We start from the raw sequence: 23,673 nt of genomic DNA, 5'->3' as shown, positions 1-23,673 counted from the left end.
GCGCAGCCGGGGTAAGGGATAGGTAATGGCCGTAATAGTCTATGCGGACCACTTGAACACCATCGGAAAGGATAAGAAGGGTTGGGGTAGGGTATAGGGAATGGAGGAGACTTGACACAGTAATGCGATTAATGCTGCAAAATGTAAATGTGCTGAAAGCAATTTAATTTGAGTTTTGAAGTTTGATTTGACTTATTAAAATTCCAAATAGATCGGCCATTGTACAAGTAAGAAAGAATATGCTGATCGCTTTCTAGAAATTTTATAAACAACAAAATAATAACAATATGAGAGTGATGCTAAGGGCTGCTGATGGCACAATGCGACGCTTTAGGAGATTTTGATACTGAATGAACATTACTATACAGAGCGCAATTTAATCGATGGTGATAACTTTACAAACTTTATCTGTTTTTACACTGATTGACGATGCTGATTTATATAAAAATATTTAAAAAATATTTGATATTAGTTCATTTGTTTATGTGATCTAGATGTTAATAAGGAAAAAATTTTACATACCCTTGATGAAATACTTCCCTGACCAGAAATATTATATTTTGAGCGCCCTTTTCGAAGCTATTCTATCCAGGTATCCATGTACTGCTTTCAATCCTGAAATTATTCTTATTGTGCATGCTCATGCATTATATTAGTGATGCTCATAATCATGCAACAGATAAGAAGGAGAGAAAAAGAGAATATAGGAACAGTGATTAGTAATGAGTTAATTATGTAGTTTTGTTAGAATTATAAACAATTAAACAGCAGTAATGAATAACTTATAAAATTACTTTGCAGCATAGCTGAGCCTTTCGGAACGTAAGACCGATGTATAAAAATAATTTGTTTCGAAATTGTCCGCGTGGTCTTCTAGTGCCCCTATTAGATCAGAATCAGTCATAGACATACATATCGAATGCTCGCCATGACCCTATGACCAACATTTGTATATGTATAGACTTAGCTGATGTGGCTTTTCTAATAGGTAGTTCTTTCACTCATTGATTGTCTTCAAAACCTTGTCAAGTATAGAAAATTGATTTTATTTCATTTATTACTACATTAAAGCTACATTGTACTTATTAAGTATTAGGTATTATTTTATGTTTTTATCACTATTGATATTATCAAGGCCAGAATTCCCAGTGAGTGAAGAATTTTATAGTACTAGAACACCATAGAAGATCGCTTAACATTACCTAATCATGGAACGGCTTTTTGCTCTATTATTTTAGGTAGATGCTATTGATCTCCCTTTGCTCCTATCCGCAACCCGGTGCACGCGCCCTGTTGGTTTTCGAAAACCTCGTAGAAGATTACAAACCGTCAATGGCATTCCCAATTACTACCCCACATTGCACATTCAAGGGTCTGATTGTGCTCCTAACCCACCCTCAGTCTGTAATCTTCTCGCCAGTTTGAAATTATATTTTCCCGAAGTGAAAGTAATTTTGATGAGTGATAGCGTAGTGCAGCCCAACTGCATAGTACAGTAGTTTAACCAGAATCTTTAGGTCAGAAGATAAAATCTAAATTTTGTAATAAAAAGGTTGCCATTGCTTTGAAATTTACCCAACATCTAATCAAAACTACTAACAACAGCGATCAATTATCAAAATTCATCGCTCCCTGGAAAATATAATCCCAAGCCCAGGGGTCTTAGTTGACCTCTGGAATACCACCAGAAATTACTTTGAGTATTACTATGGGCATTTACCTAAAGATTGCTCCCCTGCAGAAAGGAAAAGGAATAATTTTTGGATCTTTGAAAGAATGTATTGAATAACTTATAGTGAAGTTATTAGTAAAACTTTCTTAAGGATGCCGAAATTATACAGATTATGGACAGCAAAAGGCGCATTATAGGATTTCCATAGGGAAAATAAGTATTTGCGCGATCCGCATTTTGAGTTGAAAATACACGTAATTAACAAATTAAAATAATTTGCAGCTTACAGCTCTTTGATAGGCCACTGATAAATGCGCGAGGTTTAATTCAATTAAAACTGATACCATCCTGTGCAATATGCGTTTTGACCTAGAAATGCTCTATAGATCAAAAGGCACGTCACACGAGGAATCCGGACTGAAGCTGTAAGCGTTTCTACATTCCTTGGAACAATGCGTCTGAATGCTTGGTAAGACTAAGCACACAGCCACAGAGTTCTTCAATCTCTCTAGGAGTTCTCGAAAAATCTAATAAATCAAATCTAATCAATCTAAATTGGGTGTTCGTTGTGGAATATGGTATGATCGTCAAATTGCACCATCTGAATATAGCACTGAATTAAAAAAAATTTCTAAACAATTGGCAGATTTCTTGGAATTCTAGTGATAAAGGACGTTGGTGTCATTCTATTTTTCCTATTGTCAATTAAACTATGTACATGGTTCAAAAAATTATCTGTTGGAAGTAATTTTAATTGAACATTATCAAGAATAATTTCTTATCATTATATTTGTAATAGTCACTTATATCGTATTAATATAAGTGATTCTAATTTATGCGATTGTTGTGAAACATATGAAGATATTGATCATATATTTTTCAACGGCACTCGATACATTATTCCAAGAAATAAATTTGTTAGCGATTTAAAGAAACATCATGATCATCTTCTATCATCTGTACGAGACATATTAGGAAGTAAATTTCTACTATCTTTGAAATTACTCTATAGATTTTTACATGATGCTCCATATTATGTTTGATACTTGTTTCTTTTTTGTTTCAGAATTGGTTTGAAGAAAAATTTTCCAGATCTGTCCCGTTTTGATGGTTTCAAGTAGATTCTGGTTCCTGGTCCTCCTTGAAGATTTGGCTCTGCTATGGATCAATGCCGTTTGAGCCTTTTGTATATAATATATATTTTTTATAACGATTTTAGAACAGATGAAGAGGTTTTATGTATTTATGAGAACTATATCTTTAATGATAATCACTCAAAGGGGATTTTCCCTCTTTCTAAATTATTTAGTTAAAATAGATAAAAAAAATAATAACAAATAATAATCTCCCAAAAATATTATTAGGAATCCAAATAGGCTCACCATTCCGTTAAGATCTCGTATCAATCTCAGCTAGATGTGTGCAATCTGAAATCTTCAAAAGGGTTTATAATAATATAGTTCTTTAGGATTATACTAACCATTTTATAGGAGTCCTTTAAAGATCGCTAAATGTCTCCCAGAAGGTTAAAAATGGTATGAAGATCTGAAATTATCAAACCCTTCTGGCAAAAAATATGGTTCCGCCCATTGAAATTCTTGAATTCCTGGATGGAAAAATGGATTCCTAAAAATCATCCCTACAGAAATCTCCAGGGTAATACCTGACATAAAGGAACTCGTACGATTCCTGAATGCATATCGTGCATAGCAAAATATCTGGTCACATCCATGAAAAAATCTCTTATGAGAAGGTGAGTTCAATTTACTTGTAAAAATTCTGAGCTGTTAAGGCAAATGAAATGTAATATGTTGTTAAAAAAAATTAAGGCGTACGACACATTTACAATCAACTTTCTCATGTAAGAGCACAATACTGACATTGAAAACGACGATATACATACCTAGTACATTCCGAACAATGTATATCAACAAAAGAAATGCAACCAGCATCAACCATATGCAACACAAACACAAGTTCGCGCGATCGCGCAAAATCCGACGAATGCGCGTGCTCTTCGCGATCAACCCAACAACAAAAACTACGAAAAATCGACACGAAGAACCATCATCAGCCCGCGACGGTGAAGAGATAAACAAGACGGCTCCGCCCCCTTTCCTGCCCACTGTTGTTTTTTGTTCTTCTTCTTTCGAGCTCTCAAGCTCGCGACCAGCAACGAAGACGGACATCGGGCATCGGGTACCTACCATTCGCATCATCATCATCGCACATGGTTGTTCCACTCTCAATTGAAATATTCCGCGCTTAATCCTTATTCCTCATCACCCGGTGGCAGTGCCGATTATTGTTACTCGGGCCGAGTCTGCAACAAAGCGATGTGACCATCGGTCTCGCACGATCGAGCATCGGATTCGGAAAAAAACAGGATTGGTGTGGTAGTTTGAACTTGATCCTCGGCGCGGGGAAATCATTATGTGCCCCCACCTCTTCTGAATGGACGGGATAGACCTTTTTGTGTCTCGCGACCGCGAAGATCATTTATAATAGCTTGATCTTGATATGGTTGGCGGGTTACTGTAGTCTTCAGTATAGCTTTGTTTTGCTGCAAAAAAGAGTGATGGTCTTTCGAGATCACCCGATGGAATCGCCCGATCGGATATGATCGTTCGTCCAAGCTATCCTATGCGAAATGTCTGATGTGATGATAAATGAGGCGTACCGCCAAGTGCTAATGTGCAACGCCCTGGGTTTCCTGATGGCTGCAAAAGGGATCGCCCACAAATAACGTAGTTTGATTCTTGTTTTGACCTTTTATGGCTACTCAAGTGAGGAAGCAAAGGGTGCCGTCAAACGTGGTCAGTATTTCCGAACTTGGTGAACTTAGGCTGGAGATTTTGAACTCCTTCGAAATTGCAAAGAAAACAGACTGCCCTTGAAATTCGCGAACTGCTTCTCAAACATCTGAAAAGAACAAAACTGAAACAAATAAAATTATTTGCTTGGATTTTCCACAGTCCAAGTGATCATAATGAAGAGGACAATCCAATATGGCAATTTTCGGAAAGGACTTTCTAAAGAATTTTATAAGGTTCACTTCAATAAAAGTTGAATAATATCATAGCATTGGAAATAGCAAAACTTTCAATTTCTGTCCATGTGACATGGGAACATCTCCAGAAGTCTAGAGATAATTTCTAGAATCCCACTCAGTGCCACAAGTACCAACGATGGAGCCATGTTACTAGAATTGCCGCAAGGATGCTAAATGCATGATTTGTGGAGGTTTTGCTCACGCTAAGAACGTTTTTCCTGTGAAAGAGTATACCTGAAAGATTCATTGTGAAAATTTCGGGGGCAACCATAAGTTCACCGATGGGAACGTTTATCATATCCGTGATTTTGGAATCTTCAATAATTCTCATTTTTCAATCGAAGATCGCTTCATTAACCATCATAACTAGGTTCCAAACTTTTTTGTTTATTGATAATCGACTGGATGGAGCATGTGGTGGAGTTGCTGTTATCGTTCATAGATGTACAAAACATAAACTTTTTTCGTCAATTGAAACCAAAGTTTTTGAAACTTACGATGTTTCTGTTAAAACACAGCTCTTCTAAAGATTCTTTCATATCTGCCTATTTGTCTTTTCAATGCACTGGCCAGCAAGTTAATTTGCTTCAAACTGACTTGCGGAAATTTACTTGCAATGAAGTCAATTTTTTTTGTCATTGGTAAGTTTAATTCTCAACAACGCTCATGGAATAATTCGCAAAGCAATTCCAACGGCAGAATTTTATTTGATGAGTGCTCTTCAAGATATTTCAAAAAATCAATACCCTGATAGCCCTACTTTTTTCCTCTTCTAGAAACCCTTTTACGATTGTTATTAACATTTTAAATACCCCATAAGCGAGTCTCAATCCTATCAGCTCCACTTTCAATTGTTAACGAGTGGACTAGAACACATATGAAACATAAATCGATAGTAATCTTGATGTTATCATTTATTTGCAAACAAAACTTGATATTGACAATGCTCTCGAAACATTTCCATTGTTGAAACAAGGGGCATTGGAATATCAAAATGTGATGTAAAATTCGAATCCGTGATTATAGATGATGATTTTGCACTCTTGATCTATCTGTTATGAAAATTATATGGCATGATTTGTAAAAAAAGTTTCTATCAATTAAGAAACAAACATTTTCTAAATATTTTTTTCCAGTTCTACCCTGGCTCTAAGCTCTTCTGGAAATTATATAAAATTATGAATTGAAATTGGCATTGAAAGAGAAAAACCAGATTATTACTAACTAATAATTGCGAAAAAGCCTAAAAACTTGCTATGCAGTTTAAAAGCGCGCACCATTCAATTTAAGACTCTCTAGTCCAATTGAAAATCAAGTTCCACAGGATTTCGAAAGCATTCTCAATCGAAAATTCCTGAGAGGCTAATTTGGAAGAAGGGAGAGCTTTCATTAAAAAATAAATAAAAAAGAGAGCCCCAGACGATAATGGAATGTTTTACATCGTCATCAAAACCTTACAGAGAGTAGCTTATCATTAATGATAATCATTAATAATAATTATTATTGTTTGAAATATTTAACAAATATTTTCATCTGGCATGTTTTCATGAAAGATGAAACAATGCCAAGGTTGTACCAAAAACCAGACTAAAATTCTGCAGAAGCTTCTAGCTATCATCCAATCAGTTTGCTTTCCTCCATGCAGTAAACTTTTTGAAAATGTCATTTTGAACAGAATAATGCTCCACATCAATGAAAATTAAATGTTTGCAAATGAACAGTTCGGATTCCAACATGGACATACGACCACTCATCAACTTTTACGTGTAACAAATTTAATCCGTTCTAACAAATCTGAAGGCTATTCTATTGGTCTTGCTCTTCCATTCCAACTTACATTGTTACAATAATCCAAATTTATCTGTCAAATTAAACACTTCAGGTTAATTATCAGAACTTCAAGTCTGAAAGACTTCCTGTAAGAGCTGATATTCCCCATGGCAGAATTTTGGGACCAATTTGATACAATATTTTTACATCTGATTTACCAATTTTTTCTCAGAGATGTCAAAAATCTTTGTTTGCGGATGACACAGGCCTCTCCGCTAAAGGACGAAGCCTGCGTGGTCTTTCCTGCAAAAATGGAAGGTTTCACCAAATGCTTACAAAACTCAACTTATAATATTCCCACATAAACCAAAAGTTCTATATTTGAAGCTTTCAAGTAGACATGTTGTCACGATGAGAGCGATTCCAATAAATTGGTCAGATAAAGTTAAGTATCTAGGGCTCTTGCTAGATAAAAATTTAACTTTCAAAAATTACATTGAGGCAGTAGCGTAGCTAAGGGGGTGCGGTCCGCACCGAGCCCCGGATTCTTAGGGGCCCCAAATTCATGGAGAAAATGTTTTCATAGCATTATAAATTAACAAAAAGAAATGCATCGGGGTAAGGAAAATAGGGTTTGTAGGGCCCCTAGTTTGGTAACGAATGGGGGCCTCTATATAATCTAGTGTATTCATAAAGATAGCGTTTATTTCAACGCTATAGTACAGTACTTTTGAACAGAACATCGTAAATTTGGATACAAAAATACATTGTCCTATTAATAATCTAATATCAGGGGGCCTCTATAACTTGAGCCTGAGGAAGCCAGGAACTGGTTTGTAAACATTCAATTATGAGCCTTATCCTGAACTTAACCAAAAAGAATGTTTGTACACAATATTTTATACATTCTTGAAAAGCACCAAGGCATATTTCGATAACACGAACAAAGGTCTCTGAAGTCTCTTTTTACGCAAATCATTAAATCTATCTAAAGTCTCTTTTCCCTTTTTTCGCATTGTAATGAATATTGATGTAAATTGTTGAGGCTCTAGAGATTATTAAGCGACTACTTCATTCGTTCAGAACTTTCTCCAGTATACTTCTCCTGGAATTCTCGCAAGCATTCTTATAGAGATTCCTATAACAATTCTTCTAGGAATTTGTCTTGAAATTTATTTTGTGATTTCTTAAGATATGCCAAAAGAAATTCCTTTTAAATTTGCTATAAAAACTCTTTCAGCAGTCCAACGACGGAATTACAACGAAAATTCTCTCAGAAATTTTTGTAACGACTTCTACCGGTATTACACTAAGATAACTTAAAAATATTCCTTCATAAACATTTCCAGGAAAATAACGAAGGTTTGTTGTACGATTGGTGTAATTCTATTCTAAACGCTTGCACAGCCGGTATTGAAATTCCTAGAAATATCAGAATTTCTTCTGGTATTTTTTGTCAACATTAATATTTGCAACACATCGATAATGTAATACAAATATTAACAATGCTCTATAAAAGAGGTTGTTCGATTTTGGCACGGTTAGTTTTGTAAAACATGAAATTTTTGGATGTGCTGCCAATTCTAACGGTCACTGTGTAAGAATCAAAATACAAATGGAAAACCAACAAAAAATAATTAAATGGAACTATCTCACCATATTTATGGTTAACGTCTTCATTGGAAACGCAAATTCCAATGTTTCCTCTACGAAGGAAGGAAGGCACTTGCTTTAACTGTCCTAATTCCAGATTCAATGGTTCCAAATCCTGCTTCTATGTTCCTTCAGCTCTTCAATTTACAACAACCGAAGATCTTGACTCAAAAGGAAAAATGTTTAACTTCACTTTCACTGGTCACTAGTTCATCATTGTTTAAAAAAGGCATTTCGGCCAAAACTCTAATATATAAGCCGAAATAAACTTTTCGATCGCAAAAAATATGACAGCTGCCTTTTTCTACGATTGATGTTATTCGTGTAAAAATTATTTCGAGAAATCATACAATAATTAATCGAAAATCTCTCATGGCAATTCTTCAGTCATACTTCCAGCCGTTTTCAGCGTAAATTTTTAATAATTACCACAATAATTACCCCAAGTATCACTCCATAAATTCTTTCAGGGATCATTCCACAAAATCTTTAAGGATTTTTTCCAAGAATTCCACAATAAATTAAATCAAGGATTTCTCAAAACTTGCTCCATATATAAGAATTATTATTATTATTCGCTTTATTAGGGAGATTTTAAGCCCGTGGCTGGTTCATATATGGAATATAAGAATTACTTTCAAGGATTTCTGGCATTATTCTTTAGTAAATTCTACTTGGATTCTTTAAATTAAAAATTTATTTAGTGTTTAAAACAACAAAATCCTACATCAATTATTTCTGTAACTCCACAAAGAGTTCCACTCAAGATTTACAAGATCCTCTTGCAAATTTTGGTTGTGTAATTTTCCAATTATTCCATTATTGATTTCTCTGAAGTCTCATTCGAGACTTTCTCAATGGTCCAGACAAGATCTTTGAAAGACTTCTCTTTTGGAAGTATGTATCCTGAATTTCATCAGTGATTTCTTTACGATTTTGTTTAGAAATATATCTAGGTTTTTAAAGGAATCCTCTCCAATAAAATCCGATTTTTTTTTTGCATCTTCTTGGACAAACTTCTGATGAGATATTGTAACAATTCTTTGAGGACCCCTTTGGGAAATCTTCTGAGGGAATCACAAGAAAAAAATCTGTGGGTATCATTGGAAAAAGTTCCGGTTGAGTTTTTAAAGATACCTCGAATTAAAATTCATGATTGATTCTTTGCCAAGTCTGTGAAGGAATCGTTCAATGTACTAATGAAGAAATATTCGATTAATAGCTGAAACAAACTTTCAGTAAAAGTTAAGTTAAAAGTTGAATTACATTTTGATTAAATTTCTGAAAAAAGCATTAAATCCCACATAAACTTTTAGAAAGAAGTTTCGAGAGTTTCCTGGTTGGATTACTTGAGGAATTCTTATCGACATGTGGTTCCTGTTCAATTTCATTTTGGTTTCGTTTATCAGCAATGACGTCTCTAAGGTTCCTTTTTTTTAGACAAGAAGAAAGTTCCTTTTTTTTAGATACTTTAGCCGCTATCAGCCCTCAAGTGGTTATATCGGTAGATTACTCTTGATTAATTGACATTTTGGTTACATACAAATTAAAAAATAAAAACTACTTCATCAATATATGAACACATGGTCCATTATTTTCTATCTCAAATATTAATGTTGGTTGAAAGTATATTAGAGAAAATTCAAAAAAAAAACTTATAAATGTCATAGTGGTACGATTGCTATTCAGGTTAGAATCTTTCACACCAAATATCATAAAAATCAATTGAGAATTGGAAAAATTATGGCTATTTGTTGTTTTTCTTCGTAAATATTGTAATTTTTGGTCAATCTTTCGATGCATGGAATCAAATAAAGATAAAATATTAGGCCTATCATTGCTTTGAAGTGTATTAGTTTTTGCATAAATTCTTGGAAACAATTTTTGGCCCATAGTGGGGCAAAAGTTCAAATCATCAGGGCAAAAGTTCGACCCATGTATAAACTCACAGAATAATTTGCAAATTGCCTGAAATCCACATATTATCTTTGAATTTATCAAAATTTGCCTGATCGTGCGAAAAATGTCACCAACATTTTTTATTTCCACTTAGTTTTGCGAAAAACTGCTATTTTTGGGTATGTTACAATTAATCCTGTTTTGGGCAATGTTTTGATGAAAATTTAGTGTGTATTTTTCGGCAAACTTTTGCCCCACACTAGATTCGAACTCTTGCCCCACCGGTGGGGCAAAAGTTCGTTTAGGACAATAAATTTTGAAACTGTTGTAACTAAAAATGGGTAAATATTTTGACACATATTTGTTCAGGAAAATTATAGACAATATGTTGAAGTTCACTATATGGTATTTGTTTTGTTTCATCTGCTATTGTTTTTCTGAAAACTTTGCTTATACCTCTAAGGTCAAACTTATGCCCCACCTTACTCTATTGTTTAGTTTAATTGACTAGTCAATTGGCAAATACTCCTATTTAGGCCCCCGATTTTGACTACGCACCGAGCCCTATCTACGCCACTGCATTGAGGGCATTCAAGCCAAATATAACAAATATATAAAATGTCTGTATCCTCTCTTTAGCAGAAAATCTAAGACTAAGCTTCATCCTCAAACAAATATTCAGGATGGCCGGCCTTGTAGGGTTTCAATGCTAGTAATGGACCCCTTCTTCTCCTAGGCATTACGTCCTCACTAGGACAGAGCCTGCTTCTCAAGCTTAGTGTTCTTATGAGCACTTCCACAGTTATTAACTGAGAGCTTTCTTTCCTATTTTTGCATTCGTATATCGTGTGGCACGTACGATGATACTCTATGCCCATGGCAGTCTAGGAAACTTCCATTACGAAAAGATCCTGGACCGACCGGGAATCGAACCAAGACACCTTCAACATGGCTTTGCTTAGTAGCTAAAATTCATTCTCGACGCTTTTCCGCAGGCTAATATACGTTTTGTAGAGTCTAACAACAAATTCAATGTCTTTGCTTCGTAGTACGCCTATGAAACATACAAAAACATTCGATTTTTTCAGCAAAATATACATTTGGAAAGCTGTTGTCCGAATGCCTATTATGGACCCTCTCCGGGTCCAGAATAGGAATGTTTACAAATTAGACGTTTCCTATTATGACCCTCCATTTGATTCCCATGTAATTCGGCTCGCCGCCGACGTGCCTATTATGGACCCACCTGGAAATGCTTATTATGGACCCTCTTGAGTGGTTTCATTTACAAAACTGTTCAAATATCTGAATTTATGCGCCTCAAACCAAATATTTTGCCTGAAACTGCTGACTAACAATGCAATCGAGGTTCCCCCGGTGGATTTTCGTAAGAATAAGTGTTAATTTCATGTTTTTTCAGTAGGGGGTCCATAATACGCAAAGGGTACATAACCGGCACCGTTGTTAATAAAAGCTTAATTTAGTTTCATAAAATTAGGATTATAGTGTAACCTAATGCAAAACACTTGGATATAAGAAATTAATGTAATGTTTGATATGAGTAAGGAATTCAAAAAATGTTGTTAATAAAATAAATACTGAAGGACCGTCAACAGACTACTTGACCACTTTTGTAGAATGTTTTAGAATGGGGGATGGTGGAGATCTGGTCAAAGACACTAGTTAACACCAACTTTGAATATGTTTAATTAAAAAGGCTAAGGAGTCGACCATTGAGTACCTTACACTGAGATTCTCAAGATAATTAGATAATGGGCACTTCCACCATTTACATAAATCCGTCTGATTCTGTTCCTGAGAAGCTATGTAATATTACGATGTATTCCCTTGTGCAGAAACACATGGTTTATGGACGACCCCATAGACAAATGATCGAACGAATCGTACGACACGGACATGGCCGCCTTGAACTAGTAAGCTGAATTCAATTTCATTGACGCAAATCAAAAAGAAAAACAATCAAAATTCACAATCTTTCCGCTACACAGACGCGTCAAACTTCCCAAAATAAAAATATGCGAATCAGTGGGATGACTTTTGCTTGATTGAAGTTGATTGAATTGATTAGCACTTTTCGATCGAGCGTGTCTGCCCAGCTTAGGAATCCAATTGATAACCACCCAATCAGTACGAATCGATAGTCGCTGCGAAAAGGTCTGATCGTGGTCGCGATGCGTGCTCCACAGCTGCCTCTGCTGATGTTCTTCTTTCTCGGACTAACCGGGACTTCGCTTGGATCCGACTCAACCTCTTGTGTGGTTAAGTTCCATGGTGCCACCTATGGTGAAGGAATCTACGATGATACCTTCACAGGAGTTCCGTTTTGCTCTTACTTGGGAGTTCGCTATGCAGAAGCTCCTGTCGGTCCACTCCGTTTCAAAGTAAGCTCAGATACATCTGCGAATTGAAACTTGAAATACCGAGCAATCTTTCCAGAATACAGTTCTGCGGCACCCCAGTGGATTCGAGAACTACACCGCAATGGGAAAGATTTGCCCCCAGGAAAACGACATTTATAACTTTACGGAAGTTCAGGGCGACGAAGATTGTTTGTTCATGAACATCTACGCGCCACAAATTCCTGGTGGTAAGAAGTATCCAGTTGTAGTGTATGTCCACGGAGGAACTTTCATGGTAGGATCCTCTCAAGAAAACGTCGGTAATGGAGTTGATCTACTGATCAACAGCGTAAGTATTTATAAAACAAGATCAATGAAATGATCTAAATTTTTGAGTAATCTCTTCAACAGGGTGTCCTAGTCGTCAGCGTCAATTACCGCCTGTCTGTGCTAGGATTCCTGCGGTATCCCGAATTCAATATTAGCGGAAATTTCGGTTTGAAAGATCAGCGAGCAGCTTTGCAGTGGGTACAGCGTTATATCAAATACTTCGGAGGTGATCCTAACCGAGTTACTCTGATGGGACAGAGTGCCGGGGCCGGTTCAGTAACCTATCACTTATACTCAGAAGGTTCGCGTAACCTTTTCCAGCGACTTGTTGCCCTCAGCGGATCTCTGTTGTCCCCTTGGGCACTGAATCATGACTCTCTAAATATCGGCGAACAACTCATCGCCAATTACAACGTCTCCAATCTGGAAGATCTGCAGCAAATAAACTTCAAACATTTCGTAGAACGCAACGAGTCGTTCGATACCTTCGGATTTTTCACAATGTTCTACCCAGGTTTCATCCCATCCATTGAAGATCCGAACGATCCGGAAGCGTTTATTACTGCTCTACCTCAAGAATTAGTCAAGCAAAAACCCGTCAATCAAGTACCGATCTTGATGGGTCACACTTCCACCGAGTTCGAACTTCTCCTTTTCTATGCAAACTTTCTCTATATTGGCGACAATTTCCCCAACAACGAAGATGATTCTCTAAATCAAAACATCACCAAACTCATAAACCATAAGGTCAAACTTGCCAAAGATCCTAATTTCTACAGGAAACTAGCTAATGTAGCCAACCTGAAATACCCGATCAAGCGATTGCTGCAGCACCTCTGCGAGCACCTGGACGACAGCACTCCCATCTACTACTTCGACTTTGAGTTTGACGGTCGATTCGGATTCTACAAGAACCACTTCTACGCGACGAGAACCAACGGCAGCCGGTACGGAGCGGTTCACGGTGACGATCTAGGTTACATCTTCTCGCCGTACGTCATCGAGGAAGCTCTAGCCAACCGAACCGAGTTCCGTCGTGAGTGGAAGGTTCATGAGCGAACCGTCGAATTGGTGACGAACTTCGCTAAATACGGGTGAGTTGAGACCATCGTTTCGCTGGACCTTTGAGTTCATCAGATAACTGAGATTGATGAATTTCAGTGATCCCACTCCAAAGCGGAGCAAGCTGTCGCATGTGAGGTGGCCGGCGTATAACCGGAACGGCACCGAGCCGAAGCATTATCTTCACATCGACGAAACGTTTGAAATTCGCGAGGACCGTGATGCCGAGAACGAGTACTTCCAGTTGTGGGAACCCATCTACCAGTGTGTGTACTATTACGATTGTGATGCGCTGGACGCGATGGTGGAAGAAGTGAAGCAATTGGAGGTCGAGGGACAGGTTTTGCTTGATGTGGTTGACGAAAGTATGAACATGATTGGAAACGAAGAGAGTTAAATATAATGCGTTTTTGTATGTTAAAATTATACTTAATACGTTTTTTTTTTGTCCAAACACTCATAATTATCGGAAATCTAGCGAAAACGTTCAGTGTATCACGGTGCTCACAAGTCCGTAACTATCCGAAAAAATCTCAAACAAATCTGTGCTCACCAATCGATCTCTATAGCTGCAGGTCTAAGCAAAATTGAAAAAAAAATCGGCATAATCCAAGGCTGCCCCCAGAATTTCTCCAGAGAATGTTAAAACAATTTCTTCAAAGATTCCTTCAGGAATTCCTCTAGAAGTTAGTTCCAAGGATTCCATCACGCGTTACCCAGGAATTACATCACGAATTCTTTCAGATACTTTTCAAGGGATTCCTCTAGAAATTCATCACCACAAATCCCCAAGGATTTCACCAGGACTTTTTTGATGGCTTCCTCCTTAAATTCCACAAGAAGTTGCTTCAGAAATTCCTCCAGGAATTTCTTCAGCGATTCTTTCTAGTATTTTTTCTACAGATTTTATCGGGGATTTATACAAAAACTTCCCGAGGGATTTCTTCAGTGATTCATCCAATGCTTCTTTCAATAAATCCACCAAAATAATCCTCCAGAGCTTCATTTAAGAGTTCCTCAGGAGAAACTTTAGTAATATCTGAACAGATTCTATCAGGATTTTTCCCTGCGATTCCAACAAAAAATCCTCTAGAAATTCCTAAAGAGATTACTTAAGAAATCCCGTCCCAGATATTAATACAGGAATTCCATCAAAAATTTCCACCAAGACTTACTCTTATCAAAAAATTTTCAGTGATTCTTCAAGTGGTTTTCCTAGCAATTCCTGCACAGATTTCTCCAGAAAATCCGATTTTCATTAGAAATTCCCCCAAACTTTTCTACAGAAATACATGAAAATTCCTACAGAAATACTCCAGTAACTCTTAACCACAATTTATCCAAGGTTTCGTCAAGGAGTTTCTCCAGGGATTTCACCGAGAATTCCTCCAAGGATTCCATTAGGAAGCCTTCGGGGATTCCACGAGAAATACTGCAAAAGAATTCATTGGAACTTTGTACACGGCATACCAGCCGGAACTCCTTCAGAGACTCCGCTTGCACTTTTTTGAGAGGTTGCCCCAGATTATCCTCCGGTATTCTTCTAGGGAATCTTCAATGAATTCTTTTAGTAGTTCCACCAGAGTTTCCTCCAAAGACTCTTCCTTGTATCTCTGAAGGGACCCTACGAGGCATTCGTCCTGGGATTTCTGCAGGAATTACTTCAATAATCTAACATAAATTTCTCCGAGGAATCCTAAGGGAATTTATCCGTCAATTCCTTCGAGTATTTTTTGAAGGATTTTTTTTCCAAGGAATCCACCAGAAATTACCCTCAGATAATCCTCTAGGAACTCCTCCACGGGTTGATTTAAATGATCTTCCTGGAATGGAATTTACCCATGGAATTCTCTGGGAATTTCTCCAGTGATTCTTTGGTGATTCTTCCAAGGATTTGTCAAGAAATTGTCCCATGATTTTTTTTTTAGAAATTTTCAAAAAATAAAATCTTTTAGGTCCACTTTAAGGATTTAACCTGAAGGCATACAGAGAAATGTTTTGTTTGATACTCTGAGTGAATTGAAAATTAGTTAATTCCCTGGAGGAATTTCTGATAACCCTGAAGCAAAATCCTAGTAAAAACTTTGATGGTAGAATTTGTGACGAAACTCTGGTAGATTTTTCTGGTGGAAATTCTAGTGAAACTGTGGTGATATTCCCAGTGTTAACCCTAGAAGAACTTGTAAAATTCCTTTAAAAAACTTCCCTCGCGAAACATTACAGGTGAAAAAATTAGAAAAAATACGGGTGAAGTCTCTGAAGGAACTACTGGTGGAATCTTCATAGGAAATTGTGGTCAAATATCATACGAAATTCGTTTTGGAATGATTGCAGTTCATCTTGGCGGAATCCACGGAGGAACCTCTGGTGAAAATCTCAAAGGAATCACTGAAGGAAATCCTGTTTTGAATCCCAGGAGGAACTCCTGATAGAGTCACTGGATGATGTACTGGTGGATTCCCAAATAACAGGTGAAACTCTTATAAGAAATTTCTGGTAAAATCACTTAAGGAATTCCTTAAAAGCCCCAAGATCTTCGGAGTTGTTATGCGAGAAATTCTTTGAAAAAATCCCGGTGAATCCCTTGAGGATTTCCGAGATTGACTCCTTAAATAAATCCTAGAGGAATCCCTTGACGAATTCCGCGAGGAATACTTTGAGAAATTCCGAAGGAAATGATGATTAATTCCTTCAGGAATTTTGGGAGGCATCCTTTGATTGATTCCGGGAGAAATCCCTTTAGGAATTTCGGAAGGAATCCCTTAAAGAATTCCGGGAGAACTACCTTGAAACGTTCCTGGACAAAACTATTGAGAAACCCTTGGAAGAAAATATGGGTAAAATCACTTAATAAACTTCGGGAAGAATCTATAATAAATTGCCTGATAGAATCCCTGACTTCTGATGGAATCCCAGAAGGTTTTCATGATGGAATCTCAGGAGGATTTTATAATAGAATCTTAGATTTTTTGTCTAATGGAATCCATAAAAAAAATTCTGGTTAAATTCCTTCAGAAACTCCCAATGATAATGAAGAATGAAGAACTCCTGATGAAATCCCTAGAGAAACTTCTGATAGAATCCTTGGAAGAACTTGTGATGTAATTCCTGGAATCATTAGATAATCTCTTGATAGAATTACTGTAGCAATTCCAGGTAGAATAGATATCTCTGTAGGAACTCCTAACGCAAACCCTGGAGGAACTACTGATAAAATCTTTAGAAGAACTTCTGATCGAATTCCTTGAGAAATCCTGATGAAATCCCAACAAGAACTCTTGTTGAAAGACCTAGGGGAGCTCCTGATGAAATCCCTACAAAAATTTCTGATAGAATCCCAGGAGAAATCTAAAGAATCTGCTAATAAAATTCCTGAAGGAGCTCTTCATGAAATCTCTAAAAGAACTCCTGATGTAATTCCCAAAAAAAAAACTCCTGATGTTATCCCTAGAAGAACTTCTGATGTAATCCCTGGAGGAGCTCCAGGTGGAATCTCTGAAGAAACTTCTGATATAATACTAGAGGAACTCCTGATGGAATCTCTATAAGAATTCCTCTTGAAATTTCTGAAGAAATTAATGATGATTCCTGAAGGAATTCCTGATGGAATCCCTGGAGAAACTCTTGATGGAATCTTTGTCGGTATTCCTAAATATATTCTTGCAGGAACTCCAGATTAAATTATTGGAGGAACTCCTGATGAAATTCTTTGAGAACTCCTAATGGAATCCCTATAGGAACTCCTGATGAAATCCCTGGAGGAATACCTGATGAAACTCCTGATAGAATCCATACAGAAATTCCATAATAAATCCATAAGAAATCCTGATGGAATTCCTCGGGAACTCCTGATATAATCTCTGAAGGAACATCTGATAGAATCTCGGGAAAAATGCCAGGTGGAGTCTCTGAAGGAACTCTTGATACAATCCTTTAAGGAACTGCTGATGAAATCTCCAGAAGAACTCTGATGAAAGCCCCAAAGGTACTCCTGATAGGATCCCTATAAGAACTCCTGATCCCTGAAGGAACTCCTGATGAAATCCTTGGAGGAATTTCCAAGGAACTCCTGAAATGGTGAAATTCCTAGAAGAACTACTGATGGAATCCCTAGAGGAACTCCTGATAGAATCTCTGGAAGAATGCCAGGTGTAATCTCTGAAGGAACTACTGATGGAATCCCTAGAGAATCTTATGATGGAATTGCGAGAGGTACTCCTGATGGAATACCTTGAGGAGTTCCAGGTGCAATCGCTGAAGGAACTCCTGATAGAATCCCTGGATGTATTCCTGATGGATGTCCTGTGAGAATCCCTGGAAAAACTCCTTATGATATCCCCAGAAGGAATCCTGATGGAATTCCTCGAGGAACACCTGATATGATCTCAGAAGGAACTCCTGAAAGAATCTTTGAAGGAATTCCAGGTGGAATCTCTGAAAGAACTCTTGATTAAATTCCTGGAGAAACTCCTGATGAAATCCGAAGAAAAACTCTGATGGAAGCCCTAATGGTACTTCTTATAGAATCCCTAGAGAAACCTCTGATGGAATCCGGACAACCACGTGATGGAATCCTTGTAGCAATTCCTTAAGATATTCTTGAAGGAACTCCAGATGAAATCATTGGAGGAACCTCTATAGGAGCTCCTGATGAAATTCCTGGAGGAATGCCTTATAAGTTTCCTGATAGAATCCCTAGAGTAATTCCTTATGATATTCCTAGAATGAATTCTGATGGAGTGCCTCCAGGAATACTTGATATAATCTCTGGAGGAACTCCTAATAATTTTTTTTTTTGAGGAATTACAGGTGGAATCTCTGAAAGAATTGATAATGGAATTTCTGGCGGAACTCCTAATTAAATTTCCAGAAGAACTCTGAAGGAAGCCCTAAAGGTACTCCTGATAGAATCCGTATAGAAACTCCTGATGTAATCTTTAAAGTAATTTTTAAACATATTCTTGAAGTAACTCCTGCAGAAATCCCTAGACGATCTAATGATGAAATCCCTAGATGAACTCCTAATGGAATCCCTTTATAAACTCCTGATGAAATTCCTGGAGGAATTCCTGATAACTTTCCTGATAGAATCTCTAAAGGACCTCCTTATGATATTCCCAGAAGAAATATTGGTGGAATTCCTTGAGGAACACCTGATATAATCTCTACTAGAGAGAATTCTCTAGAGAAACTCTTGATAATATCTCTTGAGGAATTCCAGGTGAAATCTCAGAAGAACTCTCGATGCAATCCCTGAGAAACTTCTGATGAAATCCCCAGAAGAACTCTGATGAAATTTCTAAAGGTACTCCTGATAGAATGTCTATAAGAACTCCTGATGGAATCCCTGGAGGAACTCCTGATGAAATCCTTGGAGGAATTCCTGAAGATATTCTTGAAGGAACTCCTTATGGTACCACCTCGTGATAGAATCCCTGGAAGAATTGCTGGTGTAATCTCTGAAGGAATTGCGAGAGGTACTCCTGGTGGAATCTCTTGAGGAGTTCCAGGTGCAATCCATGAAGGAATTTTAATTATATTCCAAGAGGATTACCTGAAGGAATTCCTGGCAAAACTCCTGATGGAATACCTGGAGGAATTTCTTGTTAAACTTTTGATGGAATCACAGATAAAACTGCCGATGGAAGAAATGGAATGGAAGTAAATAAAAAATCAATCATTTTTCATCGGCACACACTGTAGGTCTCAGCGCATTAGATTTTTTATTTTTAAAAAAATCATAACTTTTGAATAGCTTAACTGATTTTCAATCTTTTTTTATGGAATGAAAGTTTAAGATTTCAACTTTTCAGAAAAAAATATGTAACTTTGACAATATATATCGTTCGTAATCGCATAATGCACTGCAGCAGGAATTCCAGCCCTGGGCATATGATTTCACATCGCATTCGCGCTGCCATCGCCGCCGTGATCGTTGGAATGTTCAATGGAACGAAGGTGTTGTCCTGGGTCAAACTCACGGGAACGATGGAAATGTGGAAGACAAACTTGAAAAAATGAAAGGCTTTTATCCCTCCCATTTGATGTTTTGGACTTTTAGAAGATTATTCAAACTAATGTATTTATGCTGCGGCTCCTATATTGACACCCTCCCTCTGTTTTTGTACCCCCTTCCTTTCTAGCCAGTTTTATAATATCTTATGTTAAACATCGTAGAGGTATTTTTTTTAATTGGGTCCAAATTTTTTTAATGAATTCTTGTTTTTATCTAATAATACGAAAGAGCATGTTCTTGCAACTACTTTAGCATTTTTTCCAAAACAAATAACGGATATAACATATTGAAACTTAAATTTTAAAAATGGTTCCAATTATGAACCTTGACACTTTTGATCATGTTTGACGTTCACGTTGTCGACAAAAATGCCACGCTTTTAGTTTTAACACTGGGGTTGTTCCTATCTGACATTTTGGAAGGGACACGGAAAACAAAATATACACAAAAATTCGGTTTAAACAAAGGGGTGTGACAAAATCTAAACAATCGTAATAAAATGTTTTTTGAAGTAAAACCAACGAAAATCATTTAAAAATTAAGTAAACATGTGTTGTTGATCTAAACTTAAGCGTTTGGTACTAAAATTGGGACAGGGCTTTAGGACCCTATTCAAATACATCACAGCGTAAATCGCAATAGCACCATTATTTGACCAGCGCGATAAGAAATGTGTTTTCAAAATCGCACATAACTTTTTGATCAAAAAAAACATACACCTCTGATCTTTTCATCTTCTTCTGGCGTTACGTCCCCACTGGGACAGAGCCTGCTTCTCAGCTTAGTGTTCTTATGAGCACTTCCTCAGTTGTTAACTGAGAGCTTACTATGCCAATGACCATTTTTGCATGTGTATATCGTGTGGCAGGTACGATGATACTTTATGCCCTGGGAATCGAGAAAATTTCCTTTACGAAAAAGACCCTCGACCAGTGGGATTCGAACCCACGACCCTCAGCATGGTCATGCTGAATAGCTGCGCCACAGACAAACAGACGTAACAGTTAGAACAAATTTCTTTAAATTCCATCGCCCAGTTTACACCATCATCATCTGGTGAGCATGTTACACGAAAAGGTGTTTCGTGCAACAAGACCGGCAGATGGCGGTAGTGTGAAACGTCAAACGCGAAGAAAAACGATGCGCGCGCCTCTGGGTGTGAGATTTGTAACATAGCGAATTTGAAATGATTGTTAAATAAGTGGTCGATGGAAATTTCGTCAGTGTTACGTCTGTTTGTCTGTGGCTGCGCGTTTACCGCTACGGCTATCTGGGCCCCTCTGATCTTTTCATATATTGTATAAAACTAGCTCCGGGGGGCCTTCCTTAGCCGAGTGGTTAGAGTCCGCGGTTACAAAGCAAAGCCATGCTGAAGGTGTCTGGGTTCAATTCCCGGTCGGTCCAGGATCTTTTCGTAATGGAAATTTCTTTGACTTCCCTGGGCATAGAGTATAATCGTACCTGCCATACGATATACGAATGCGAAAATGGCAACTTTGGCATAGAAAGCTCTCAGTTAATAACTGTGGAAGTGCTCATAAGAACACTAAGCTGAGAAGCAGGCTCTGTCCCAGTGGGGACGTTAATGCCAAGAAGAAGAAGAAGAAGATAAAACTAGCTCAGCTTCCCAATGGTGCAAAAACTTATAAAATCGGTAGTTGCGAACACCATGAAAATTCAATTTTTCCGATAAAATTAAATATGACGGCCAAATTGAATAAGGTCGCCACATATTTTTATGTTTGCAATTAAAGCTCCCATGTTTTCTCTTTCGAAAACCATGTTATTGTGAAGGGGTTGTTGAAGAAATTTCTGAGCATATTAAAATATTTTTAGTAAAAATTGTAACAACTACCGAAAAGCTAATCATTACATATATTTTGCAATTGAATCAAATGGACAAATTGATGTGAAGTTTTGCGAAAAAGTTACACGTCTTCTAACTTTTTCGCTAGTTGTTAAACTTCCACTCGGTTGGTTAGTCGTAAACCACGATTCATAATTAAAAACAAGTAAAAATTGTAAGCTTAGTCCTGAAAAATGGTTGTCAAGCACTTATTTTAAATGATTCACATGATTGCATCAATCAACAAATTGTTATTTTAACAGAAAGATTCTTTTTGAATTAAGTAAAACTCGTTCATTTCCACTAATTGTGATACCTTTATTCTTCCCATTTCAGAGCAAACCAGTCCTAGTGGAACCGATCGATTTCGAGGGATTTATTGCGAAAAACAAAACCCTCATCCAAAATGACCCTCAGCGGGAACTATTGCTGTACCCCAATGACGACGTCGCGGTATGTGAACCAAAAAACCCAAAAATCTCAGTTTATTATATTCCTAGCTTCCTTCTTTAATTCTAACAGGAAGTGGTACAGCCGAAAAAATTCCGCACCGTCACCAGCAACATTCCAAGTTTTGCTAAAGCTCTCGCATCCAGTGGCGGCACCCAGAATGGCACCACCAACGGAACATCCGGCGGTTCTCCTAGGTGCACCTCACCAAATAACGGAGATACCAAACCCACTGTTACGCCTACGGGGCACCTTCTGACGCGTCAGGCCCTTCACACCTACGAGTCGGCCAACCATCTGATCCATTACAAGTACAGCGCCTACGGAGGAACTTACCTGGAGCTGCCTCGGTAAGTGGACATTAGGCATTTGATTTCTGACGACGACTTATGGACTTGGGTGTAATTGGGTCCTAAAATTTGTAATGAAATCTTGTTTTTATTTAATAACACGAAAAAGCATGTTACTGTAATTACTTTAGCAATTTTTCCCGCTCAAATAATGGCTATATCATGTTTAAACATTAATTTAAAAATTTGGTCCATAAATGAACCTTGACACTTTTGATCATGTTTGACGTTCGCTTAGTCGACAAAAACACCACAGGGGTTTTAGTTCGACCACTGGGGTTGTTCCTATCTGACATTTCGTAAGGGACACGGAAAACAAAATACACCCAAAATTTGAGTTTAAGCCAAAGGATGTGACAAAATCTAATAAAAATGTTTTTGGGCTTAAACCAACAGAAAACATTAGAAAATTGAGTAAACATGTGTTTTTGGCCTAAACTTAAGCCACAGACAAACAGACGTAACACTTAGAACAAATCTCGATCCAAATCATAGTCACGAGGACATGTACGCCCAATGCTAGAATTAGTGTATTTGGCCGACGGGCCAACAGATGGCGGTAGTGTGTAAACGTCAAACGCGAACAAAAACGATGCGAGCGCTGCGGGTGGCGGATTGGCCACCTACCATCTTTTTGAATCGACCGTTAAAAAGGTGGTCGATGGACAATGATGAGAGTGTGACGTCTGTTTGTCTGTGCTTAAGCGTTTGGCACTAAAATTGGGACAGGGCTTTAGGACCCAATTGTCACAGAACTCTGGGCAACAATATACCAAAATCTTGGAAGTTATCCTTACAAAGTTCAAAACATTTTTTCAATTAAAAATGTATCCTTTTTTTGACAAGCTATTTTTGATATTACACCCCAACCTCTTTTTACGACTGTTTTCGGGAGGTCGTGAAAAAATTGGTCGTAAGAAAATTCAGGGTTATAATTATGTTTTCGAAAAATGCAACGTCTAGATGCGGAAATACTAATTCGAGATATTCGGCAAAGTTGAAGCATGGGTTGAGAACATTCCAAAATGGCCGTTCAAGTTTTCATATTTTGGTAACAGATGGCAACACTGCTCGATTGTTATCAGAAGAGCCAATTTTATGGGGGTGTGATATGCAATGCAAATACCAAAAAAAAAAATTAAAGATAACGATACCGAATGTCCACCAAAGTTGAAGGAAGTGTTGCGTGCCTTATAGTCGGCCAAATCATAAA

The 23,673-nt window shown here is 37.4% G+C and overlaps 2 protein-coding genes across 7 annotated transcripts in view; both read left to right on the top strand.

The window, feature by feature from the left end:
• The window catches only part of LOC5565314 (dedicator of cytokinesis protein 9), a 301,107-nt gene that overhangs the window by 207,138 nt on the left and 70,296 nt on the right, over positions 1-23,673 (top strand). For all 6 annotated transcript variants that reach the window (XM_021846836.1, XM_021846835.1, XM_021846834.1 and 3 more), the window contains exons 3-4: positions 21,997-22,113; positions 22,183-22,460. In XM_021846836.1, the coding sequence (XP_021702528.1) occupies positions 21,997-22,113; positions 22,183-22,460 (395 nt within the window). The remainder of the gene's footprint in view (positions 1-21,996; positions 22,114-22,182; positions 22,461-23,673) is intronic.
• On the top strand, positions 12,187-14,226 carry LOC5565319 (para-nitrobenzyl esterase). The gene is made up of 4 exons (XM_001649602.3): positions 12,187-12,448; positions 12,504-12,755; positions 12,818-13,830; positions 13,898-14,226. Exons 1-4 carry the CDS (start codon positions 12,239-12,241, stop codon positions 14,193-14,195), a joined length of 1,773 nt encoding a protein of 590 aa, XP_001649652.1. The 5' UTR covers positions 12,187-12,238; the 3' UTR covers positions 14,196-14,226.

This window comes from Aedes aegypti, chromosome 2, assembly GCF_002204515.2.
Source record: "Aedes aegypti strain LVP_AGWG chromosome 2, AaegL5.0 Primary Assembly, whole genome shotgun sequence".
Taxonomy (NCBI): domain Eukaryota; kingdom Metazoa; phylum Arthropoda; class Insecta; order Diptera; family Culicidae; genus Aedes; species Aedes aegypti.
The sequence above is the reverse complement of the archived record's forward strand: the minus strand, read 5'-3'. Positions and strand labels throughout refer to the sequence as shown.

Coding starts and splice junctions, on each gene's coding strand:
- LOC5565319 (XM_001649602.3), top strand. CDS start 12,239: ATGCGTGCTCCACAGCTGCCTCTGCTGATGTTCTTCTTTCTCGGACTA. Junction 12,756..12,817: donor TTGATCTACTGATCAACAGC/GTAAGTATTTAT, acceptor TCTCTTCAACAG/GGTGTCCTAGTCGTCAGCGT. Junction 13,831..13,897: donor ACGAACTTCGCTAAATACGG/GTGAGTTGAGAC, acceptor GATGAATTTCAG/TGATCCCACTCCAAAGCGGA.